This window comes from Furipterus horrens, unplaced genomic scaffold (assembly GCF_987537825.1).
Source record: "Furipterus horrens unplaced genomic scaffold, mFurHor1.1.pri manual_scaffold_12, whole genome shotgun sequence".
NCBI classification, from domain to species: domain Eukaryota; kingdom Metazoa; phylum Chordata; class Mammalia; order Chiroptera; family Furipteridae; genus Furipterus; species Furipterus horrens.
The window spans coordinates 58,747,907-58,773,868 of NW_028327182.1; the positions used below are offsets into that span (position 1 = coordinate 58,747,907).

Here is a 25,962-nt window from a genome sequence, read left to right on the forward strand (position 1 = left end):
TCATGGAGAATTAGAAAAGCAGTGACAAAATAATTTCTCAGTAAATATAATGCAGATGTGCATAAATGGTGACTGGGTCATCCTTCCACGTGGAATTAAGAACAAGAGGCCAGTATAATGATCCTACATATAGTTTTCTATAAATGAGGTTCAGTTTGATCTCAACACTTCCGAGGACAAAACATTGAATTTAATTAAGTATACACAGAATTAACAAAGTATTTCCAAACAGTTCAGTATTAAACATTTTGAAACTCTTTATTTCCAGTATTGAACATTTTACATGGTTTCTTCACTGTATAGTCTCAACTATTCATGGTCTTTCTTGGAAGCTGTCTTCCCTAAGCTCAGAGTTATTTAAAATGAATTTAAGAAAGCAAATACAACAAAATCAAGTTGGTTGAATGGGCTGAAAATCTGAATTTGAACATGTTGGTCTGCCTTTAATTTTATCTAGAATAATTCAACAGACTGCATTCTGAGATCATGGCAAGGCACCTCTATCCCAGTCACTGGGCAGCCTGGGCCCCAAGAAGCTGAGTTAGAGGTATAGACTGGTGAAATACACAGTACCTGACTCAGTATGCTGAGCTAAAAAAAACCTTTTTCTTAATGTGTCCAGTTTTAAAACTTGTCATTAAACACCAAAAAATATTAAAGTCAAATTTATAACTAAGGTTTGGATTGCTGCTGCAGAAAAGAATACAGCTGCCTTGCCCATGCTCTGCTGAGTGTGAGTGGAACACAGCCAAAACCCGGGATGGCATTAAGTTTGGTTCATTAAAAATAGGAAGGATTATATCTGAAATGTATTTAGGTAGCACAACTCTTGTTGGTTGTAATTACTGATATTTTTCTTTTTTCTTTTTTCCAAATAATGAGGAATAGTAGATGAAAAATGAACCTTAATCAGGCCTACAAGGCCTACAGAGTTCTTTGGACCCACTTTCTCAAAAACCAGTGGGTCTTGCTCGCTGGGCAAGGCAAATGTTACCATTACCAGTAAGCTTGTGATATGTATAAAACACACACACACACACACAAAGAAACTATAGAGGGATGTCAAACACATATCATAGAGAACATCCCATGGATAGTGCTTGACCCATTTCTCACCCTGGCAACGCTGACCTCAGGAGCACAGTACCTGCCACTGAATAGAGCATATATGTGTGTTTATTTGCTAATGTGAACCAGAGACACCACTCTTAATCTTCATGATACAATTTGTAATAATAGGTTTAGAAGGCTTCCTGATTCCCTGATTGCTCTCTGAACTAAACCAACTGAAACATTTAAGGTTTAGAGAAACACAATCCCTGCAAAAGGTCACAGACAGTGGAGCAAGCAGCCTGTAAAAACAGGAAGGAGAGAAATCCATAAGAGCACAGGTTTACAGCTTCTACCTAGAAATTACTCAGTATCTGTGTGCTACAAAATTGAACTTAAACATAGAAGTTGCTAAAACAGGACTCAAAAAGGATTACAGGTAGCTGTCAGCAGGCAAGTTATCGAGTGTACGTTTGAAGTATATCATTCACATGAAGTGTCACAGTCACAGAAAAGGTATTAAAAAGGCATTCCATATCTGATAGGGCATTCCATGGTCTGAGTTTAGCTGGTTATCCAGGAGTCTCCTTGTTGTGGGAGGTGAAACAGGTTGAGATTTATCCATTTTCAACTAAGGAGTTTGAAACAGTAATGAGCAAGCATCCACTTACTTCCAGCTGCTCCTCAGCCACGGGAGCAGAAATGTCTGGCAAGGATAAATCACTCAACTGTGCTCAAGATGAGTAAGTCACAACACCTGTGAGGATCTGGCTATGTTGTCTTACTTTTGTTGACTGGTTTGCCTCCATTCATTATTGCAGATGCACTTGTGCTTTTACTTGGCGTCACCCCGGCCTTTGGGACTGTTTCTCCAACATCATGCAAAGATGGTTCTCGGTACATGGCAACTAGTGACAGGATGGAGGACATGTAGAAAGGAGGAAAAGGAAATGTTACCTAGTTTGGTTCGAGAATCCATATATGTGCAGATCTCAGCATTTTGCTCAGTCTCATTTCCCTGAAGTAAAGCAATCCCATTAAAAGGTACTCCTGTTTTAAAGTAATACCTTTACGCCCCCAAATGGTTTATATAACTAAAATATGTACATAGGTGTGCACGGACATATGTATAAGAGAGGTGGTATAAATGGGAGCTATGGCTTCTTTAAAAATGTGACAATTCACACACACACACACACACACACACACACACACACACACAAAGGAAGTAGAGAATGGCAAGCACAAACCGAATTCTCTCTGTACAGCAAGAAAAACTCAGATTTACCTTTTACTGTACACTGTCAACACTTGAACCACTCATTCATATTCATCTTCTCAAGTACTTACACCCTAGATTATAAAATTATTTTTCTCTCAAGTGGCTCAAAAGCAACTAGTGTCAACTTCAAAGCTATACGAAGCAATAACCAAGAATCTGCTTTCCCTGAGCCAGGGCCATCGGAAGATCATTGTGTAAATTTCCTCTCCAGAGATTATGAAGAGAGACCCTTAAATAACTGAAGGCAACTGTGTGGTATTTTCTATTTATTTTATGCTTCATTTTCTGATATGTTATTAAAAATCTAATAACTGATGTCATACAAAGCAGAAGCACACAATGGCAAGAGAGCAAGTGGGACTGACATCTGGTAAGCTCTGAGAAACTGCCTGGACAGTGTCTGACCACACAACCAATACGAATTAATATGGCTCGTTAGAAAATTATTCTCAGGAATTGTAGGAAAAAAACATTTAAGAGTGTCTGATGCTTGAAAAAGAGTAGTTGGTTAAAATCATCTGCCATCATAAACACATGTGTATTAGAACTGTCCAATCTGCTTTTGACTCTTTTGAAAGTTTATTATAAAGCAAGTCCTAGAATAACATCATTTGGCCAAGTTCATTGTATTATAATGCTTAAGAAAAAACCCCTGATTCTTAGATGGGACCACTGTGTGTGTGGAGTTTACATATATTTACATTTCTGTGTGTTTTTTCTCCAGGTACTCCGGTTCCCTCCCGCATACCAAAGATGTGCGCGTGAGGTGGATTGGCACATCTACATGTCCCAGTTCGAGAGAGTGTGGAGTAGGTATGAGTGCACCCTGTGATGAAAGGTGTGTGTTCCATCTTGGGCCTGGTGCTGCAGGGAGAGGCTCCAACCACCCTCAACCCAGAAGTGGAATGAGTGCTTCAGAAAGTAATTAACTTACTTGATTTTATTCATCTTTCTTTATGTATGTACAGCTCACATTCATTTCAGTGTTTAATTTTAAAAGTGTTATGAGTATTTAGAAGTTTGGTGATATTTTTGTGACCAGAAATATACAGTAAGAACTTATTTATATCAATTAGCTTAAAATTGGGTTCATTAGACTTTGTTTTGCTTAAAGTTGCAGTTCTGAGACCCATAGATAACATTAAGTGAGAACTTACTATACTTTATGAAGAGAACTTGTGTATAGTTAGGATGAACTACCATATATTGTACATTCTCCATATTCAAGGTGGTAGAATTTTAACTTTTGTATTGATGAATCATGTGATTTTCAGAAGCACATATATTTGTAAGTGCTTGTGTACATCAAACTTATATTAAATGACTTGGCAAGGTGGTGAAAGGGATTAATCCATATCCTTGAAACACTTTCCAATCTCTTAGTCCCACTACTAATTCAATTAGGAGACAAAAATCAGAACATTAACTTTGATTGTCTAGTATGAAGTTGTATAAGAGATATGAATGCCCAGGGCATCAATAATTAATCAGGTAGCTAATTTGTCCTAACATTTTCAATGATATAATTTATAACCTGTATGGGTTTTGAAAGCATGTAATTAATTTGTTTTATCAATTTCACTATATGATAACCTATGTCATTACAATACCTCTAATTTTTTTAAGAGTATTTCTATCTGCTAATTATTTGAAAATACGGTTTCTCTCTTCCTCATTTATACATAAACACAACACACACACAACAGTTCAGTGTGTGATTGAAATACCAAGTGATATTATTGCAGCACACATTTAGAGTCTCAGATATTTATTTTTTTTAAAGGGTCTCATTGCTAACTTCCCATTTTTAAAAAATAATTTATTCAGTTGTTTATTTATTTACTTATTTTTAGAGAGAGGGGAAAGGAGAAAGAGAGGGAGAGAAACATCACTGTGTGGTTGCCTCTCACTTGCACCCCCAACTGGGTACCTGACATGCAACCTAGTTATGTGCCCTGACAGGGAATTGAACCAGCGACACTGGGCTCACAAGCTGACGCTCAACCAATGAGCCACAGCAACCAGGGCTTCAGATATTTCTTATTGGACATACCAAATAGCTGGTTTCCATCTTTTGCTTCAGTCAAGATAGACATAAAGGGCTATTTGGTTTTCACTACATTTATGTAGCTAAGAGATAAAGTTTTAGAAATTCAGTCAATTCTTATGTGTCCATATTAAAAAATTAATGTAATGAGACAAAGTGAGATAGCAAATAAAGATTTCTTTAGAGCTACTTGCATTTGAATATTGGTTAATCTGATGCTTTCAAAATTCATTTAAAAGAATATAAAGCATATCAGAGAGGTTTTATTTTAGAAAAACAGAGAAACCCTCTAATCCCTAATTTATTCTCTAATTTTTCCTACAATTTATCATACAATGAGAATAATTTACTCATATTTTGTACTCTGGCATGAGTTTTATTTATTTTATTCTCTAATTTTTCTCTAATTTATTCTCTAATTTTTCCTACAATTTATCATACAATGAGAATAATTTACTCATATTTTGTACTCTGGCATGAGTTTTATTTTCCTAGATAGGTTAATTGTTTGGGTTTCAATGACTTGTTCTATAGGGATATTTAGTAAAGGGTGAGAAGAAGTCAATATCATTGATATTATAAAAACGGTTTTAGTCAACAAGAGTGGGTTTCCAAACTTAGGCAAACTGAAAGCTAAATTATAAATTCACCATATAATGAATATTTAACTTTCAATACTTCAAATTATCTTATTCTTATACAGAGAATGTGGATTATAAAACCAATGTCGATATTTTCTGATTGTTAAGGCTTTCCTGTAGAAATAAAAAACAAATAGAAAATCAAACTGTCTAAACTACCTTGAACTGTTTTTTAGTTATTGCAGATTTAATTTTCTGTGAAAAAGAAAAAAAAGTATTGAAATAGAAAACACTATTGAAAAGTCTCATTATCAATTTTTTGTAATTCTCAAGAAAATTTATTAGATAAAAGTAAATGACACTTTTGGCTGAATCCTTGATGAGAAAGGTGCAGATACTTCTGATTAACAAAAGTTTGTAACCTGCTCTCTGAGAATCTGATCGAAGTAAATGACTTAATTGTTTACAGGTGAATGTAAAAGAAGGTAATGCCACAACTAAGAATACTAAACAATTATGTAGTTTGGAAGGGAGATATGTAAATCAACAAATTCTTTAAGTGACAGGTTATTAACTCTTCATTTCCTGTAAGTACAATAATTCACAAGTATATGATTACTTTAAGCTAGATAACATCAAAATTGGCAAATATACTTACTCCATAACACAACTAAGTTTTTCTAATGTATCTATTGTCACAGTCACTGATTTGTATGTCATTACAAATTTAAAATTTTTTAAAGTAAATTAATCAAATTTTTCTAAGGACTAGAGAAGTTGGGGCAATGAGGATTTGACACATTACAAGGAGGTAAGAGGGAGTTTTCCTAGCATTTTTTAAATTACTGGAATATATATGTGTGTGTAATCTATCAACTTGTGTATATAAATTTGTGTATACACACACACACACACACACACATATATATATATATATATACAGAGATACACATATATACAAGAAAGTGTCCATATCTCAAATGTACAATGTAACTAGACATCTGTGCAACCACCATCCAGATCAAGATAAAGAATAATTCCAGCATTCCATGAGGATTCCTTATGGCCAAAGCACAGTTATCAATATGACAAATAAATGTATAATAAATTTGGTAAGGATAATGCACACATAACACTCACCTTCCAATGGCTTGGGTAGAAAATGAGCTGCTGGTTTTGTTTTCTTTACTCTGTTTCCTTTCATAGCTTGCCCTTCTTTATTCAATCCCAAAAACCAGGCTCTACCAGATTCCTGTTGTCTGTACAGCATAGATGAGTAGATTACATAATAGTTTTCAAAAACAGATTCTTTAAACTTGCATTCAGGGGTAAAAAGTTCCTGTTGAGAGAAAAGGGAAAAAAGAAAGTTAAAGGAAAGAATTATGGTTTTTCTTCCTTCCTCCAGAACCTTATCCACCATGGTGAAGGAGTCAGCTCTTGGGCAGGAATGACCAGACACTTCTTCCTGCATGCATTAATTGTCCATACACTTTTATTCAATATACAATGAATGTAGAATCTGCTATTATTGGGGATATACTTACAAGCAAAGGTATAGATGTTCTTTAATAAGAAACTAGAAGACATAACCAGACTCAAAATCCTTTTACTTAAACTAAAACAATGTAATTGGAGTATAACCAGAAAGAGAACTTATAAAGTAGTATTGTACTTACAACGCACTAAACAAAAATCAAATATATTTTTATGGTATTTGCTAATCTGTTTTCAATATTTTTCATAGTAATAGTATATGATACCCTCACAGTTGCTAGTTGTTCATTAGATCACTGATGTTATAAAGTGATACAAGACAAACTGAAACCCTAAAGTAAAACCATGACAGTCAGCTGGCACATCAACTAGACACTAGAGCTGAGGCCAAGAGTTGTGTTACCTGGTCATAGTGACAGAAGCTGAAAATAATGACTTAATTTCATGGTTTAGAGTCCCACTAGAACTCTTGAAGAAAAATATCAAAAGCTGCCCTGACTGAAGTCCACACTGCATTTTTGGGAAGAGAATGAGTTAAATGCCATGACTCTCAAAGCCATGACCTATACTGATTAATGAGTAGTACAAATCTTTACTACTTTATGGATTATATCATTAATAACACAAATATTCATAGATGACTTTTACATACTTCTGAGATTTAACCTATAAAGGCATTTCTGATAGACCTCTATTAAAATTAATTTAAAAATTCAACTTCTTTAGTTAAAGAGCACGAAAGCCCCTTAACTTGTTTTTATGGCTATTTTAAATAGACTCAACAAGGTAATAATATATATTGCAAAAGGGAGCTTTATAGTCATTACTCTTTTTAAAAATATCACTGTAGACTGATAGCTGTGGGGGGGGGGGTATGAAAGAAGGTGAAAGGAGTAGCCAAAGAACATATATGCATAACCTATAGACACAGACAGACAATAGTGTGGTGATGGCCAGACAGAAAGGGGGGGTGGGTGCTGGATAGAGGTGGGCACGGTGAGGAAATGGGGATATCTGGTAATAGTATCAACAATAAAAATGAATTTAAAAATAAAAAATAAAATAAATAAAAATAAAACAAAAATATTACTGTACTTGAAAATAATTTACCTTAATATATTTTTTATGACTGCAGAAATAATAACTTTTCTTTTTTAACAGAAAGCAATTTTTATACACATTCTGAAAAACATATCCTTTAGGATCTAAAAATTAAAATGTTTAAGAGTTGAAGTTATGCTAACTATAATTAGGAATATGACATTATTGCCAGTAAAACTTTCTTTCAATATTTCCCATGAGAGTGTGTGAATTATCAAATAGTGTCTCTTCTCTTGAAGGTTATAATTTATTCAGAGTACCCCATAACTTTAAGCAATTCACTGAAAGCTAATACTTTTCCAAGAGGAACAGGTTTTGTTAATGGCAGATGCTTTTCATGACAAAAATGATGGATCCAATGATTCACTTGATATTAAAATAACCAAAAGACAGGCTTAGACTCCTTCTAAAGAAATTTATGTTGACCTTCATTTCTTCTAGATGATTCTATCTCAGGCTTAATGAAGATCTCATCTAAATAAATGTTCTGGCCTTCCACTAAGTTTTACTTCTCCAAATGCCATCTTATTAGTTCTCTCACTAATAATTAACAATCTCACTGAGTTAATCTCCAGAGGAAAAAACTAATAAAAGGGTGATTGTTCATACATTTGTGGTGAAAGAAAAAATAAAATGCTGTAAATCTAGCTTATCTTTAAAAGACTAATAAATACAATATACTGGTTGAAAGCATACCTTCTAGGATAAACAAATGAAACATATTTTTATTGAGCTATACCAAGGCATCCAAGGATATTACTTATTAGTTCAAACCTATCTCACATACAGCTGGAGTAGGATTGGTGAAAGCTGATGCAGGCTGAGGTCACTCATAGATCAGAGGATCACACATCTGCCTTCAAAGATACAAGGTCTTTGCCACCACTGAATCTCATAGATCTCCTACCACATAAGTTCATACTATGAAGAAAGGGAGTCAAAGCAGATAAATCTAAGAAGCAGAGAGAAACAAGAAGAGTTACCTAAAATGGGGAGACAGAGAAACAACCCCTAATAGAAAGGAAAGGAGGGGTCCCCAAAAAGAATGCCAAATTAAATATAGGCAAGCAAACTATCAGATATCGAGTTCAAAATAATGGTTATAAGGATGCTCAGTGAACTCAGAGAGAACTACAAAAACTCTAAGGAAGCTACAGGGAATTTATTGCAAACTACACCAGCATGAAAAACAACATAGATACTATCAATAAGAGCAAGGAGGAAATGAAGAATACAATATCTGAAATGAAGAACACAGTAGAAGGAATTAAAAACAGGCTAGAAGAAGCAGAGGTTTGAATCAGCAAGCTGAAGGGAAAAAAATAGAAAAAAAAATTCAGACAGAGCAACAAAACAAAAAAGATTAAAAAAGAATGGACAGTTTAAGGGAGCTACAAGACAAAATGAAACACAATGATATCCATATCATAGGGGTACCTGAAGGAGAAGAGGAACAAGGGATAGAAAAACTTTTGAAAAAGTAATGACAGAAAGCTTCCCTAAATTGATGAGAGAAAAAGTAACTCAGTCCAGGAAACATAGAAGATGCCCATTAGGATGAACCCAAAGAGACCCCCTCTAAGACACATCATGATTAAAATGGAAATATTTAAAGACAAAGAGAGAATCTTAAAGGCAGCAAGAGAGAAATAGCTAGTAACACACAAGAGAGCTTATATAAAGTTATCAGCTGATTAGTCAACAGAACCATTACAAACCAGTAGGGAACATCAATAAAAATCCAAGTAATGAAAAACAAAGGCCTACAACCAAGACTGCTTTATGCAACAAGGCTCTCATTTAAGATGGAAGATGAAATAAGAAGCTTCACACACACACACACACACACACACACACACACACACACACACACACACAAAAGGCTAAAAGAATACATCTGTACCAAACCAGCATTGCAAGAGATGCTAAAGAGATTGTTTTAAGGAGATGAAGAAAAAGAGAGAGAGAGAGAGATGAAAACAGGCACAAAGGAAAAAATCGTAATGAATAAGTATCTATCAATAATAATCTTATATGTATGTAAATAAATTGAATGCTCCAAAGGACATAGGGTAGCTGAGTGGATTAAAAAAACAGGTCCCGCATATACGCTGTCTACAAGAGACCCACCACAAAACAAGAGACCTACACAGACTGAAAGTGAGAAACAGAAAAAACATTACATGCAGAAGGGGAAAAAAAAAGCTGTGGTAGCAGTACTTATATCACAAAAATAGCCTTCAAAACAAAGGTCAATAAAAGAGGCAAAAAAAAAAATCACTACTTAATACTTAAGAAAACAATCCATCACCAATATATAACCCTTGTAGACATATACTCACCCTACATAATAGCACCCAAATATATAAAGAAAATCTTGGAAGACTTTAAGAAAGAAAATGATTGCAACACATTCATTGTAGGGGATTTTAACTCCCCAATGTCAATAATAATTATATATTCCAAGCAAAGAGTCAACAAGGATATTGTAGCATTGAAACATTCTAGATCAAATGAACTTAATTGATATATACAAAAACGTTCACCACAAAGAAGCAAAATATATACATGCTTCTAAAATGCACATGGAACATTTGCAAAGATAGGCTATATGGTAAAATTAAAAAAAAGCCTCAACAAATTCAAGAAAATTAAAATCATATCAAGTGTCTTCTCAGATTACAACTGCTTGAAACTAGAAACCAACCTCAAAGAAAATAAAAAATCAAAAATATTAAAATTCATGAAGACTGAATAACATGTTATTATATATTGAATGGGTTAACAATGAGATCAAGGTAGAAATCAAAATATTCTGGAAACAAATGACAATGAACACACAACAGCCCCAAATCTATGGGACACAGCAAAGGCAGTTTGAGAGAGAAGTTCGTAGCAATACAGGCCCACCTAAAAAAAGAAAAATCTGAAATAAACAACCTAACCCTACATCTACAAGAACTAGAGGAACAACAACAAACAAAGCCCAGAGCAAGTACAAAGAAGGGAATAATCAAGATCAGAGCAGAATTAAATTACAGGAAGACTAAAAGACCAATCAAATAATCAATAAATTCAGGAGCCAGTTCTTTGAAAAGATAAGCAAAATTGACAAACCTTTAACCAGATTCATTGAGAAAGAAAAAAAGAGAGAGAGGACCCAAATAAATTAAATCAGAAATGAAACAGAAGTCAGAACCGATACCACATAAATGTGAAGGATTGTAAAAAATTACTATGAACAACTATATGACAGGAAACTTCACAACATGGATAAAATGGATAAATTTCTGGAAACATAAACCTCCAAAACTTAATCAAGAAGAAGCAGAAAGCCTGAACAGACTGAAAACAACTAGTGAAATTAAAGCAGTAATCAAAAAACTCTGAACACACAAAATTCCTGGACTGGACAGCTTTACAGGTGAATGTTACCAAAAATATAGGAAAAAGCCAACTCTTATCCTTCTTAAAGTATTCTGAAAAATTAAAGAGAGGGAAGACTCCTAAAAGCCTTTTAAGAGGCCAGTATTATCCTAATCCCAAAACCAAGTAAAAACACAACAAAGAAAAACTACAGGCCAATATCACTGATGGACATAGATTCTAAAATCCTCAATAAAATATTGGTAAACAAGATCCAGCAACACATCAAAAATATCATACAACATGATCAAGTAAGATTCATCCCAGAGATGCAAGGATGGTATAATATTTGCAAATCAATAAATGTAACATACCACATAAACAAAATGAAAGACAAAAATTACAGTCATGTTATTAGATGCTGAAAAGCATTTTAAAAAGTACAGAACCCATTTATGTTAAAAACATTCAGCAAAATGAGAACAGAGAGAGCATACTTCAGCATAATAAAGACCATATAGGAGAAACCTACAGCCAACATAATACTCAAGAAGAAAAAAATAAAAACTTTCTCCCTAAGATCAGGAAAAAGACAAGAGTGTCTGCTTTCACCACTTTTATGCAACACAGTACTGGAAGTTCTAGCCACAGTGATCAGACAAGAATAAGATATAAAATGGATCTAAAATGAAAAGGAGGAAGTAAAACTGTCATTTGCAGATGACATGATAGGGTATATAGAGAACCCTAAAAGGCTCCACCAAAAAAAGTTCTACCTAATAAGTGATTTCGGCAAAATAGTGGGATACAGAGTTGATATTTAGAAATTGAAGGAATTTTTCTATACAACACTGAAAGTCAGAAACAGAATCTAGGATAAAACCCATTTACTATAGCAACAAGAAAAATAACATACCTAGGAATAAACTTAACCAAGGAACTAAAGAACACTGAAGAAAGAAATTAAGGAAGATACAACTAAATGGAACTTATACCATGTTCATGGATTAGAAGAATTAACATCACTAAAATACCCATACTACTCAAAGCAATCTATAGTTTCAATGCAACCCCTATTAAAAATCCAATAACGTATTGAGCAGATTTAAAACAAGTACTTCAAAAGTGTATATGGAACAACAACAACAACAACAACAACAACAAAAACCCTGAATAGCCTCATCGATCTTGGGGAAAACAAACAAAATAAGAAGGATTACAATACCTGATACCAAACTATATTACAGAACCACTGTAACCAAAACAGTCTGGTACTGGTGTTAGAACAGAACATAGATTAATGGAACAGAATAGAGAGTTCAGAAATAAACCCATGTCTCTATCTTCAATTAATATTTGACAAAGTGAGAAAGAGCACAATAAAATTGAGTAAAAATAGCCCCTTCAACAAGTGATGTTGAGAGAACTGGAATGGTACATGCAAAGAAAATGAAACTAGACCACCAATTTATATCATACACCAGAATAAACTATAAATGGAACTAGAACACCAATTTATATCATACACCATAATAAATTCTAAATGGATAAAATACTTAAACATAAGCTGTTGACACCATAAAAGTCCCAGAAGAAAACATAGGCAGTGAAATGTCAGATCCTACACAGCAATATTTTCACTGATATATCTCCTAGCCAAGGGAAAGAAAAGAAACAATAAACAAATGGGACTCGTCGTCGGCAGCCAATAAGAGGACACCAGAAATTTACATTCACCATGTGTAAACAAAAGCCAGGAATGGGACCAAAGAAGAATTATAGAGGGGCTCAGCATTCAGAACTCTTTTCTATAAAATATTTTGACTCTTTTCTAGTTAAATCTTCTTATATAGTTTTTTAATGTAAGTAGAGCGGGGGTGACAATTTGTAATGTACATGGAAAGAGAGATTCCTATATCAGGAAGGAGTTGCAAGGCATGACCTCTAAGGAAAAAATGACTATATTATAAAAGCTATGAAAGAATTAACTTAATATATGTATATGTATATATATTCTCTCTCTCTCTCCCTTTCTGTGTGTGTGTGTGTTATATTCATTTACTTAGAGTGCCCAGAACCAAACTTAATAGAAGAGATCAACGAGAGAAATATGTTATTTTAAAATAAAACAAATGGGACTATGTCAAACTAAAAGCTTCTACTCAGCTAAAGAAAACAACAACATAATGAAAATAGAACCAACTATATGGGAAAACATATTTGCCAATGATACCTCAGAAAAGAGTTTGATATCCAAAATATATAAAGAACTCATATGACTCAACACCAGGAAGATAAACAAATAACCCAATTCAAAAATGGGCAAAGAACCTGAACAGACACTTCTCTAAAGAGGACATATAAATGGCCCATAGATATATGAAAGAATACTCAACATCATTAGCTATCAGAGAGATGTATATTAAAACCACAATGAGATATCCCTTCACACTGGTCATAATGGCCATTGTTAAAAATCAACAAACAAGAAGTGCTGGTGAGGATGTAAAGGGAAATCTAGTGCTCTGTTGGTAGGATTGCAGATTGGTGTAGCCACTGTGGAAAACAGTGTGAAATTTCCTCACAAAACTGAAAATGGAACTGCCTTTTGATCCAGTGATTCCACTGCTGGGATTATACCTTAAGAATCCTGAAACACCAATTCAGCAGTGCTATTTACAACATCCAAGTGCTGAAAACAACCTAAGTGCCCATAAGTAGATGAGTGGATCAAAAAACTGTGGTACATTTACACAATGGAATACTATGCAGCAGAAAGAATGAACTTCTGCCTTTCAAGACAGGGATGGTAGGAACTGGAGATTATTATGCTAAGAAAAGAAGCTAGGTGTTGAAAGATGAATACCATATGATCTCACCTATAAGAGAAACCTAATTGAACAAAACAAACGAAAGAGCAAAATAGAACCAGAGGCATGGAGACAAGGAACAGACTTACAGTGACCGGAGAAGAAGAGGGAAGGGGAAGGGGAATAATCAGGGTAAGAAAGGGAAGGGTCTAGTCAAGGAACAGGTAGAATTATGACACATTATAAATTGAGTTCTGAACTTCTTGGTAGCCCAGACAAAAAGAGAATGCTATAGGTTTTAAAAATTATAAAAGAAAGAAAATATTTTCTTTTCCTTGGCACTAACTTCAAAAATGCGTTTTTTTGCAAGGAAAAAGTGACATTGACCAAGATAAACAAAAAACGTTCTTTACAATAATTGTACAATTAATGACTTTAGATTTTTTTTTTAGTATAATATATTAATTTGTTGTTACAGTAGTCCCAATTATTTTCCCTTTGCCCCCCTCCACCCAGTATCTCCCTTCTCTTCAGCAATTCCACCCCCACACTTAGTTCATGTCCATGGGTCGTGCATATAAGTTCTTTGGCTTTACCCTTTCCTATATTATTCTTAACTTCACCCTGTCTATTTTGTACCAATTATGCTTGTGATCCCTGCACCTTTTCTCCATTTCTCCCCTTTCCCCCTCCCAGCTGATAACCCTTCAAATGATCCCTATACCTATGATTCTGTTCCTATTCTGGTTTGCTTAGTTGCACTTTGCTTTTATTTTTTAGATTTGGTTGTTGATAGTTGTGAGTTTGTTGTCATTTTAATGGTCATAATTTTTATCTTTTTTTCTTAAGTAATCCCTTTGACATTTCATATAATAATGGCTTGGTAATGATGAGCTTTACCTTGTCTGGGAAGCACTTTATCTCCCCTTCCATTCTAAAGGATAGCTTTTCTGGATAGAGTAATCTGGTTGTAGGTCCTTGCTTTTCATCACATTGAATACTTCTTGCCAGTCCCTTCTTGCCTGCAAAGTCTCTTTTGAGAAATCAGCTGAGGGTCTAATAGGTACCCTTTGCAGGTAACTCCCTGTTTTTCTTTTGCTGCTTTTAAGATTTTCTCTTTATCTTGAACCTTTGTCATTTTAATGATGATGTTTCTTGGCGTGGTCCTCCCTGGGTCTAGCTTGTTTGGGACTCTCTGTGTTTCCTGGACTTGTATGTCTATTTCTTTTGCCAAATTTGGGACGTTTTCCTTCATTATTTCTTCACATAAGCTTTCAATTTCTTGTTCTTCCTCTTCCCCTTCTGGCACTTTATGGTTTGGATGTTGGCACATTTAAAGTTGTCCCAGAGGTTTCTCTCCTCATTTTAAAAAATTATTGTTTCCTCATTCTGCACTAGTTGACTGTTTTTTTCTTCCTTATGCTTCAAATCATTGATTTGAACCTGGTTTCCTTCCCTGCACCATTGGTTTTGTGAGGATTTTTCCTCATTTCATTTAGCATAGCCTTCACTTCTTCCCTTCTGCATTTGCAATACTTAAGCCTATCTGTCAAGACTGTGAGCATCTTCATCACTGGTATTTTGAACTCTTTGTTAGCTTCACTATCTCCTCATATATTAGGTTGGCTATCTCCTCATCGCTTAGTTCTCCCACTGGAACCTTGATCTGTTCCTTCTTTTGGGCCATATCTCTCTGTTTACTCATCTTGACAGGCTCCTGTATTTGTTTGCCTCTGTGTCTGAGGTAGAGCTGTTGCAACTGTTATATTGTAAGGGGCAGAGCCTTAGGTATTGGTCAGTACAGGGCAACCTGTTTCACCATGTTGTGGTGCTATGTGTGGGGGAAGGGTCTGAGGGGGATCAATGCTGCCTGCTCAGCACTCAGACCTCTTCCAGGCACTTCTCCTGCATCCCGTAGGGACTGGTGCCTTTGCAGCTGCTGCCCCAGCCATCATTCCTAGAATGGGCGTGTCTGTGGATGTTCCAGGAATGCAGGACTCTGCTGAGAAACTGGCAACTCCCACCTCCACCCCAACTCCCACTGATTTGTATAGTCAGAAGCAATGAGGCTTTATTTTCCCTGGCACTGGAACCGTGAGCTGTGTGGTCTGGTCTGGTGCTTGGAGCACTCCCTAGGTGTCCCTCCCTACTTTTTAAAACATGTGATTGCACTTTCTGCCAACCTGCTGCTGCCACCACCACACTGTGTCCTCTCTGCTCCAGCTCCACCCCTCCTACCTAGCTGGATGATTATTTCTTCTTTATATCTTCGTTTGTTGGACTTCCATGTAGCTTGATTTTCTGGAACTTCTGGTTGTCTCTAGTTTTGAGGTAGTTGTATTCCTTCTTAGTTGTGGAGGGAGACACAGTGTGTCTGTCTAGGTCTCCATCTTGGCCTGAAGTCCCTAATGACTTTAGTTTTGTGTTTAAGTTGAACAATATGGTTTAGGTAGAGAGATGAAATAAAAAGTTCCTTAGGTGGGACTTGAAGTAATAATAATTGATGAGAGCCCCAGGGATCATGTACATAGCAAGGACCACAAACTCAGTGTCTTACACTGACCAGGCAGGTCAAGAGTGAATCAAAGTGGTGTAATCATAGTACCCTTATGAGAATGAATGTCCCCTTACTGAGCTCAGTGGAAGAGACAGAAAGAATAGTAGAAAGGATGGTAAAAGGAGAAGGTAGCTGTTCCTTACATGACTTTCATATGAAAATGAAAGCATTAGACCTTTAGTAGAACTGAAGAAAGTAAGATATCCAGGTTTCTACGTAACATCCCCTTTTAATTGTGATGATTATTTCTTGTTTTTTAAAATTTTATTTTTATTTTTTAAAGTATATTTTATTGATTATGCTATATGGTAGCCCAAATATTTTTCTCCTTGCCACCCTCTGCCCAGTACCTCCCTTCCCTCCAGCAGTTCCCCTCTCCCTGAATTCATGTCCATGGGTCGTGCATATAAGTTCTTTAGATTCTCCATTTACTTTACTATTCTTAATGTCCCCTTATTTTGTACCTACCAGTTATGCTACTTGATCCCTGCACCTTTTCTCCCATTTTCCCCCTTTCCCCTTTCCATTGATAATCCTCCATAAGATCTCCATATCTGTGATTTTGTTTCTATTTTAGTTCTTTGCTTAGTTTGTTTTTGTTTTATTTTTTTAGATTCATTTGCTGATAGTCATGAGTTTGTTGACATTTTAATGTTTATAGTTTTGATCTTTTTCTTTTCCTTAAATGTGTCTCTTTAACATTTCATATAATAAGGGCTTGGTGATGATGAACTCCTTTAGCTTTACCTTGTCTGGAAAGCACTTTATCTGCCCTTCCATTCTAAATGGTAGCTTTGCTGGGTAGAATAATCTTGGTTGTAGGTCCTTGCTTTTCATTACTTTGAATACTTTTTGCCAGCCCTTTCTAGACTGTAAAGTTTATTTTGAGAAATCAGCAGACAGTATTATGAGACCTTCTTTGTCAATAATTCTTTTCTCTTGCTGTTTTTAAGATTCTCTCTTTATCTTTAACCTTTAGCATTTTAATTATGATGTGTCTTGGTGTGGTCCTCTTTGGGTCTAGCTTCTTTTGGACTCTTTGTGCTTCCTGGACTTGTATGTGTATTTCCTTTGCCAAATTTGGGAAATTTTCCTTCATTATTTTTCCACATAAGTTTTCAATTTCTTGCTCTCCCTCTTCTCCTTCTGACACCTGTGTGATTCATATGTTGGTACTTCTAAAGTTGTCCCAGAAGTTCCTAAGCTTTTCCTCATTAAAAAAAAAAAATTATGTCTTTGTTCTGTACCGTTTGACTGTTTGTTTCTTCTTTATGTACCAAGTCATTGGACCCTGACTCCTTCACCACTGGTTTCCTCTGGGTTTTTCTTCATTTCACTTAATATAGCCTTCACTTCTTCCCTAATGCATTTGCTGTACTCAATCATTTCTGTGAGCATTGTTATCACCAGTGTTTTGAACTTTGTGTCTGTTAGATTGGCTTTCTCTTCATCACTTAGTTCTCCCTCTAGAGCCTTGATCTTCTCCCTCTTTTGGCCCATATTTCTCTATCTCTTCAACTTGACACACTCCTGTGTTTGCCTCTGTATATTAGGTAGAGCTGTCACACCTGCTATGTTGTAAAGGGGAGCCTTAGGTATTCATCAGTGCTGGGTGACTGGTGTCACAGCTTTGTGGTGCTGTATGTGAGGGAGGAGTCAGAGAGGGAAAAATGCCACTTGCTTGGCACTCACCCTTTTTCCAGTCATTCACCTGCTTCCAATATGTGACTGGCATCACTTTAGTTATTGTCCTGGTGATGGCTCCCAGAGTGGGTGGGTTTTCATACATTCTAGGACTGTGAGGGCCCTCTAAAAGACTTTCCTAAGATATCACCAGTTTATTCCACCGACCCAACCCCCACTTGTTTTCACAGTCAGAAAAAATGAAGTTTTATTTTCCCGGCACTGGAACAGTGAGCTGTGTGGTCTGGCCACAGCTGCAGCCACCACATGATGTCCTCTCCACTCCAGCTCCCCATCTCTGACCCTCCTACCCACATGGATGAATATTACTTCTTTATATCTTGTTTGTTGGACTTCCATGCAGTTCAATTATCTGATAGTTCTGGCTGTTTTGTTTGTTTTTGAGGTAAATATAATTCTACTTATTGTTGTGGAAGGAAGAGAAGTGTGTCTACCTATGTCTCCATCTTGGCTGGCAGTAAACTTTATTTTTATTGTTTACCTTATTACAGATGTCTCTATTTTCCCCCTTGGCCCTTCTCTACCCAGGCCTTGCCCCTACTTGCCCCAGGTTATTACCACACTGTTGTCTATGTCTATGGGTTATGCATATAGTATGAACCAGGGGGCTAATATGGGGTTTGTGAGCCCCCAGTTTGAGAAGTCCAATGTAGAGTGGCAAGAAAAATACTAAAAAAGAAAGAACTACAGGTGGCTAATCAAAGCATCCTTAACCTCACTTAAGGTTTTTATACACTTGAGTAATACGATGATTGTGTCAGCAAAACACACAAAATAAGCAGTGAAAATATATGAGACTGTTCATTAAAATTTAAGCTTAAAGTAAAGCTATTTGAAACCGTGAAAGAAATAGATAAGTAGTTGATGACTCTTCTCATCTTGCCTCTCTATTTGGAACCACCAACACCAAAACAACAAATTCAACAACAGATGAGTTACAGCAGAACCTTAAATATTAATTTGTATCCTTGACAAACTAATCAAAACATAGAATAGGAAAACACAACAATTAAACAGAAACTTCATATCTCTTTTTATGTTGTGGTGGTTTTTGAAATGAAAGGACCATCTGTGGGGGTCTTACTGTCTTAACAGTAGCAGCAGAATTCTTCTTCTAAGGAAAATGTCTTTGTTTAGAAGAACCATTTGTGTACACAGCTAGGCTTCCAGGTTCAGGATAAATAAAAAAAAAAAGTTGGAGGGAAAAAAAAGTCCCAAGTTTCTTAAATTATAACAAATGAATTAGCCATGAACCCAGTTAACTCAGCATAACTATTACCTAAGAACTAAAAGTGACATTGAGAATCTAACTTAGTGGTTGGCAAACTGTAGCCTGGGGGTCAAATACAGTTGCCACCTGTTTTTGTAAATTCACACCAAAAAGTTAACAAGTGAGTTGTTGATAGAGAAACTTTATGGTCTGCAAATCATAAAATGGTTACTGCATGATCCTTTGCCAAAAAACATTTGCCAACCCTATTGTAAGGTAAATTTTGAGGGCTTTCCAACATTGGTAATTAGGAGAGAGATTGTCAATCTAATTCCAAAATTCCAAATAGCTAAGAATTCCCAGATTAAACTTGGATTTCACGTATTTTCATACATATATATGTATATAATTTGAGTCAAGGTTTTCATCAGAATTTCATCCCTGAAAAGCCTTTATAGTGTTATGAGCCTGGGCTTCCAGTAAGAATACACAAGTAGCATTCCAAAAATTCCATTTATGTAGTTAATGCATTATCTTTGGTGTTACCTGTGACTAAATTAAAATTGTATTTGGTTAATATATGCGAGTGTGCCTTGCAACAGCATCAGCATCACTGTTTCAAAGGAAAAACAAAATATAGGCATTCCACACAAATTTACAGCATTTACTAGAATACAACATAATTCCAAAATAAATGTAAAAAGGGGATAGAATAATGATATTAGGATATCATACATAACAAATAACATATAATAAATCCACAATAAGTAAGATGTTAGCTTCTATATTTTAGAGTCATTAAAAAATTCAGTCCCTTTATGTCATCAATAATGATTTCACCCTGGATTTATTATGAATATTTCTCCACCACCTTAAATTGAGTAGAGAAGTCTCAAATTCCAAGTTCTTACTTGAAGAATAGTAAATCACAAAGATTTTTTTGCAAATATTATATAAGGTAATAGAGGTGCAAAATGATTTGTAAAATATAAGTTGAATTACAAACTATAGCTATATTTATAAACTGAATTGAATCAAAAAGTACCACTCAACCACTCAGATGTAAATTGCTATTATGACCAGAGTAGTAGTTATTTAATTTTTCTTAACAGGTTTCAACTTAATTACACATAACTTTAGGTGGGAATCCCAATGATTCACTTAAACCATAATCTCTTTGTAGATGTAGTCTACTAGAGTTAATCCTGAAATCAGCAGAGACTTATCCCACTTTCCCTCATCTTTTTTAGTAATTTTTAAAATAATTCATGGCCTTTAATGATACTGTTAAGACACTTCCAATTTTCTTAAAAAATACAGAGCATTCTTAAGATTACGTATAAAGGAAAGAAAATTCTGACCTTTTAGAAGATTTTATTGTTATAAACTTTTAAACAAAAAAAAATTTATACTTAATACTCAAAGGTAAAAAATTTAGTTGTCTAATGTGTCTTACTTATCTAAACATAATCAAATATTTATAATATTGGGCTGTAACTAAAGCCCTCAGGAAGAAAAATAGTAAATTGTTTGTGTATATGCTTCAAACTAAAGTATAAATATTATGTGTTTAAGAGACCACTTTTATTTAATTACAGGACCCAGTAATTTTAACTATATTCTCACTAACAAAACAATTTCTAGAGTACTTATATATAAAGGGCCAAAGCCTGTTACTTAACTAATTTCTAGGGAAGAAAGATTTTAAATGAATGTGGTTTTTTTGTCAGTAAAAATATTATTTAACATTTAGAGATATTACAGATTTACAAGTAAATACACACATATATATCTTTAGACATATTATTTTATTTATGAAATATATTTTAAATTTAATATGTGGTATTTAATATGTACTTTATTTTTATGATTATTGACACAGCTTTTAAAATTGTGGCAACTACATTATCATAATGACTAAATAATATTTTATTTTATTAACATAAAGATATATATTTTATATATTTTATTTTATTTTTTTTGTTTTGTACATTTTTTTTCAGATTTAATGTGTTTTATTGATTAAAATATTACATTTGTGCCAATTTCCCTTCCCTCTGCTCCCCTCCACCCGGTGGCCCCCCTCCCTCCAGTTGTCCCCCCCTTTTAGATTATGTCCATTAGTTGTGCATACAGTTCCTCCCAACCTCTCTCCGTCTATTCCATTCCCTCCTACCATGATCCCCAATTCCTATATCATCTCCCTCCCTCTCCCCACTCCCCCTCCCTGTTGACCTCCCCCCAATATGCTTCCCGTACCCACAGTTCCTTTTCCACTCTCGTTGCCTGTTTAGTTTGCCTTTGTTTCATCTCCCTAGCTTCTGTTTTTTAAACCAGTCCCTTTAACATCTCATATAAGAGTGGTTTGGATCTAATGAACTCTTTCAATTTTATTTTGTCCTGGAAACACTTTCTCTGTCCTTTTATTCTGAATGACAATTTCGCTGGATAGAGTATTCGTGGTTGTAGGTTTTGGATTTTCATTACTTTGAATATTTCTTGCCAGTCCCTTCTTGCCTGTAGGGTTTCCCTTGAGAAGTCAGCTGATAGTCTAATTGGGACCCCTTTGTACATAATTCTTTTCTTCTCTCTTGCTGCTTTTAAGATTCTCTCTTTATCTTTAATTTTTGACATTTTGATTATAATGTGTCTTGGAGTGGTTCTCCCTGGGTCCAGTCTCTTGGGAACTCTCCTTGCTTCCTGGACCTGCAAGTCTATTCCCTTCCCCAAGTCTGGGAAGTTCTCCTTTATTATATTTTCACTCAATTTTTCAAGTTCTAGTTCATCTTCCTCACTCTCTGGCAAACCAATGCTTCTTATGTTGGGCCTTTTATAGCTGTCCCAGAGGTTTCTGATCCTCTCATTGTTGCTTCCCATTTCCTCTCACTACATGGGTTAACTGCTTGTTCCTTCTCCATATTCCAGTTTGTTGAAATGAACTCTGGATTTGTTTTCCTCACCTTCTGTCTCGTATGCGGTTTTGTTCCTTTCGTTATGAAAGTTTTTCACTTCTTTCTTATCTTTTTCCTGCTCTTTTGTGAATTCTGTAAGCCACCTGCTAACAATGGCCCAGAACTGAGCCTCTGACAGGTTTCTTATCTGTTCATCTGTCAGGTTCTCTATCTGTTGTCTGGTGAGCTATGCTACCGGGATTTCTATAGTTGTCTGCCTCATTTTGACAGATACGTTTTGTTTTCTTGAGCCGGCTGTCGGGGGCAGTGCCTGTGTACGCGTCACAAATCAGCGACCCGGCGCCTGCCTGCGACCTATTTCGCAGCCCTGTGGCGCTTTCTTTCTTTGGGGGCGGGGGTCCAAGATGGATTCACACAGTTATTCAGCTAGGAGACCGGGATCCGTCCTCCCGCCCCCCTGGGCCTCACTGTTCAAGGCGATGCGGTGGCTGCTCTCCCCAGCGCTGGAGTCGCGCACTGCCAGGGGCCGCCCGCAGCCGGGATTTCTTGCCGCCCCGCCGGGTCTCAGGTGCGATCGCAAACAGCTCTGTCCTCTTTAACTCTTACCTGCCCAAATGTCACCGCTGGTTTATAACTTCAAATGTTGGGCTTCCGTGTAGTTTTATTTTCTGGAATTTCTAGTTATCCTTTGTTTTGAAGTGGTTGTATTCCTCTCTAGTTGTAGAGGGAGACCTAGCGTGTCCGTCTAAGCCTCCATCTTGGCCGGAAGTCTATATTTTATATATTTTAATACATCTCATATATACATATATATATAAAATCTTTAAATATACATTATTTATTAAGGGTACAATAGCAACTTTTTCACCTGGTCACTCTTTAGAGCTGCATAATCACAGGCCTCTTCTCAGACCTACTAATTCTGAATTTGCATTTTAACAAAACCCCAGGTGGTTTGTATGCACATTACAGTTTGGAAGCATTGGCACATGTTCCTGTTACCATACAGAACAAATTAATATATGATCACAGAATTTTTGGTGCTATCCATAACTTGCTACTTTTCTTAATATTGGTTTAAAATGTGTTAAACTAAGAAAATTGAAACAAATGAAACTGTCAAGTACTTACAGTAATATTTGAGAAATTTTAAGATTATAAATAAAAACATACGTCAACTGGCAGGGTAATGTTAAATCTGTTTTCTCTAGAGCATAGACTTGTATAAATTGCTGAAATAATAATGTTTATAACAGGGAAAGATGGTACCTGGTCTATAAATACTAGCAGAAATATCACAAAGAAACACACAGGAAGATTTTGATATAACTGTATACCATCTCCATTGTATGTAGAGTCATATATTAAATCTATAAAAATTTGTCTAAAAGAGAAATGTAAAACTGATAATGCTAGTGCTTTATGGGAAAGGAATCAGATTGAATGTATCTAATAAACTCCAGAAAAAAGTGCTGTCATGAGTTTTAAATTTTTTTCTGGATAATCCAAATGAATAATCTAATTATGTAACAGATACACCCAGTGATATACAGAGTTTCATGATCTGACAAGTACTCAGAGACTTCATCAAAGTAGAGATTAGTGATGTCGTCTTGAAGTCAGATTATCTATAGTTCCTCATCCTTCATTTTAAGGGTTTTCAGATCGTTAGTGATTTGTACTTTTGTTACAGCACAAAAGTCACATTAAGCCAATTACATATATATTTACTAACCAGATAATATCAGTGAACATTTCAACATTTTAGAAATGGGATTATCTCGCTCAAGAGATAAATAGTAAAATATATTACATAGTCTCCATTATAGTATTATTTGACAAACGGTCCATGAACCTGGCCCTGTTTACAAATTATTCTTGTTTACAATGAAACAAGTGCAGAAATTGAGCAAAAACATTTATAAACTTCTACAGCAATTTAATAGTATTTATATGTGTTAAATATAAAAATAAAAAAAATCTAGGGTTTTACTCTGTATTTTTAAAAATACTTTCCTAGTAATTTAATATTATTAGATTTTATAAAAACATATCTATGCAAAAATATTGGAAATTAAAAAAATACTCTTCACTATAAACAGTCTAGGGGACACTGTTCTGTTATATACAAGAGTGAATATAAATCTAATTAAAGGAGAAGCAAAGTGAGAATTAGTAATAATTATTATTTACTTGTTTATCAGTGAAGTTGCTAGTCACAACATTAAGTGTTCTACATGCATCATCTCATTTTTTTCTTTATAACAGTCCATGATGCTACAAAGTTAATTATCTTGATGAGAGTTTTTATAGCTAGTAAATGGCAGAGCAGCTTTTCGATCTCAGGCTATCTGAGTCCATGGCCTGGATTCTTAATCACTAGCTATCCCACTGTTCATCCCAAGAGGTTCTAAAATAGAATCAAAGAGAAGAATGTGAATTTATAACAGCTAGAGGAACGACATGGGACGTTAAAGTTCCAAAACAAAATTTCTGCTTCAATGAATGACACTTAAGAAAGGAGTGAAAAGGATTATCATATCTATTTGGATAAAGTATTTAAAAATTGTAAGTCTTAGCATTTATTTTATTTTTTAGCCTTATTTCATTACTTTTCCCTAATATCTACTGAATGTTAAATTTGGAACAGGACTTGACCCGGTATGATGGTCTATCTGGTCTAGTTCTGTCAGACATTACATGTATCAGAAATAGAAGAAAGAAATACAGAGATATATTATTTTAAAAATTAGTGCATAATCAATGGGTTCTAAGGCAGTTGGGGGAAACAACAATGAAAAACGGTGTCACCAGACACCAGAGTTGGTACTAATGGTGGCTGTGATGGAGGAGTGAGGCAAGCAAGAAGTTCAACTAAGGCATTCCTGAATGAAACAAATGCTGCAGAAAATATTCAGCCCTCTTGTATAAGCTAGACAAATATATCACTTGTGCTAGCAAACATTTTCAATTAATTACACTAGAAGCTTTGTTGACCAAAACAAGAGCAGAATTTACAGTGTAAAAATTGAATTTTTTAAGTTTATGCAGTTAAAATAGATCAATTCAGTATCATGTCATGACCTATCAAAACCTACTCTAGTTGCTTTATCTTTCTTTATCAGTATTTTCTTTCAGCTACTTGTACTTCTCAGCCCATGTTATCTTAAGTTATTGAATATCAAATGACAAATATTTAGCTGTGACTTTAACTATGCTAGATGTTATGTGTGAAAATGTTCTTGTTTTCATCAGTTTTTTTTCCACTTAACTCTTTGAACTATATTTTAATACTATTCCTGCAATTTTATATACTTGTCTTCTTAGGCCTATTTCTATATGCATCATCAAGCTTTTTCTACTTTCCTTTATTTAAACCTCATTCTAAATTAGACATTAAACATTTTTTGTATTAAGCCTATGTGTTATAGATGTTTCATAATAAAATGTAACCAGTCAAAACCACTTACTTATATAAAGAACAAACCAAAATCAAACAGATCAAAAGTGTCTTTACCCAACCTTTAAAATGCAAGCTTCCATAGAAAAATAAAGGAAGCTATATAAGCAGATTCTACAATTGAATGGTATTTGTTTGTATGAAGCTTTATTATTTTCAAAGACTATTGACATATTTTTCTTGATTCAATAATGCTATTAAAAATGCTTTAAGAAGATAAATAGAATTACCACATGTCATCGATGATGATTTTCAGTCTCAGAGAACACAAGTCCTAAGAAGCGATGGATTAAGATGTTTTTAAATATTTCTCTGAATGTGATATTTTACCTATACTATGCTACTATTTAGCACATAGTTATTAGTTATAACAGTGTTGAAAATAGAA

At 35.0% G+C, this 25,962-nt stretch overlaps 1 protein-coding gene across 2 annotated transcripts in view; it reads right to left on the reverse strand.

The window, feature by feature from the left end:
* Positions 1 to 857: 857 nt before the first annotated feature.
* Positions 858 to 25,962, reverse strand: part of FGF14 (fibroblast growth factor 14) — an 891,082-nt gene continuing 865,977 nt past the window's right edge. For both annotated transcript variants that reach the window (XM_090258946.1, XM_090258947.1), the window contains exons 4-5: positions 6,101 to 6,299; positions 858 to 1,958 (exon numbers count right to left, since the gene is read on the reverse strand). In XM_090258946.1, coding sequence (XP_090115072.1) covers positions 1,822 to 1,958; positions 6,101 to 6,299 — 336 coding nt within the window. In that variant the 3' untranslated portion in view covers positions 858 to 1,821. The remainder of the gene's footprint in view (positions 1,959 to 6,100; positions 6,300 to 25,962) is intronic.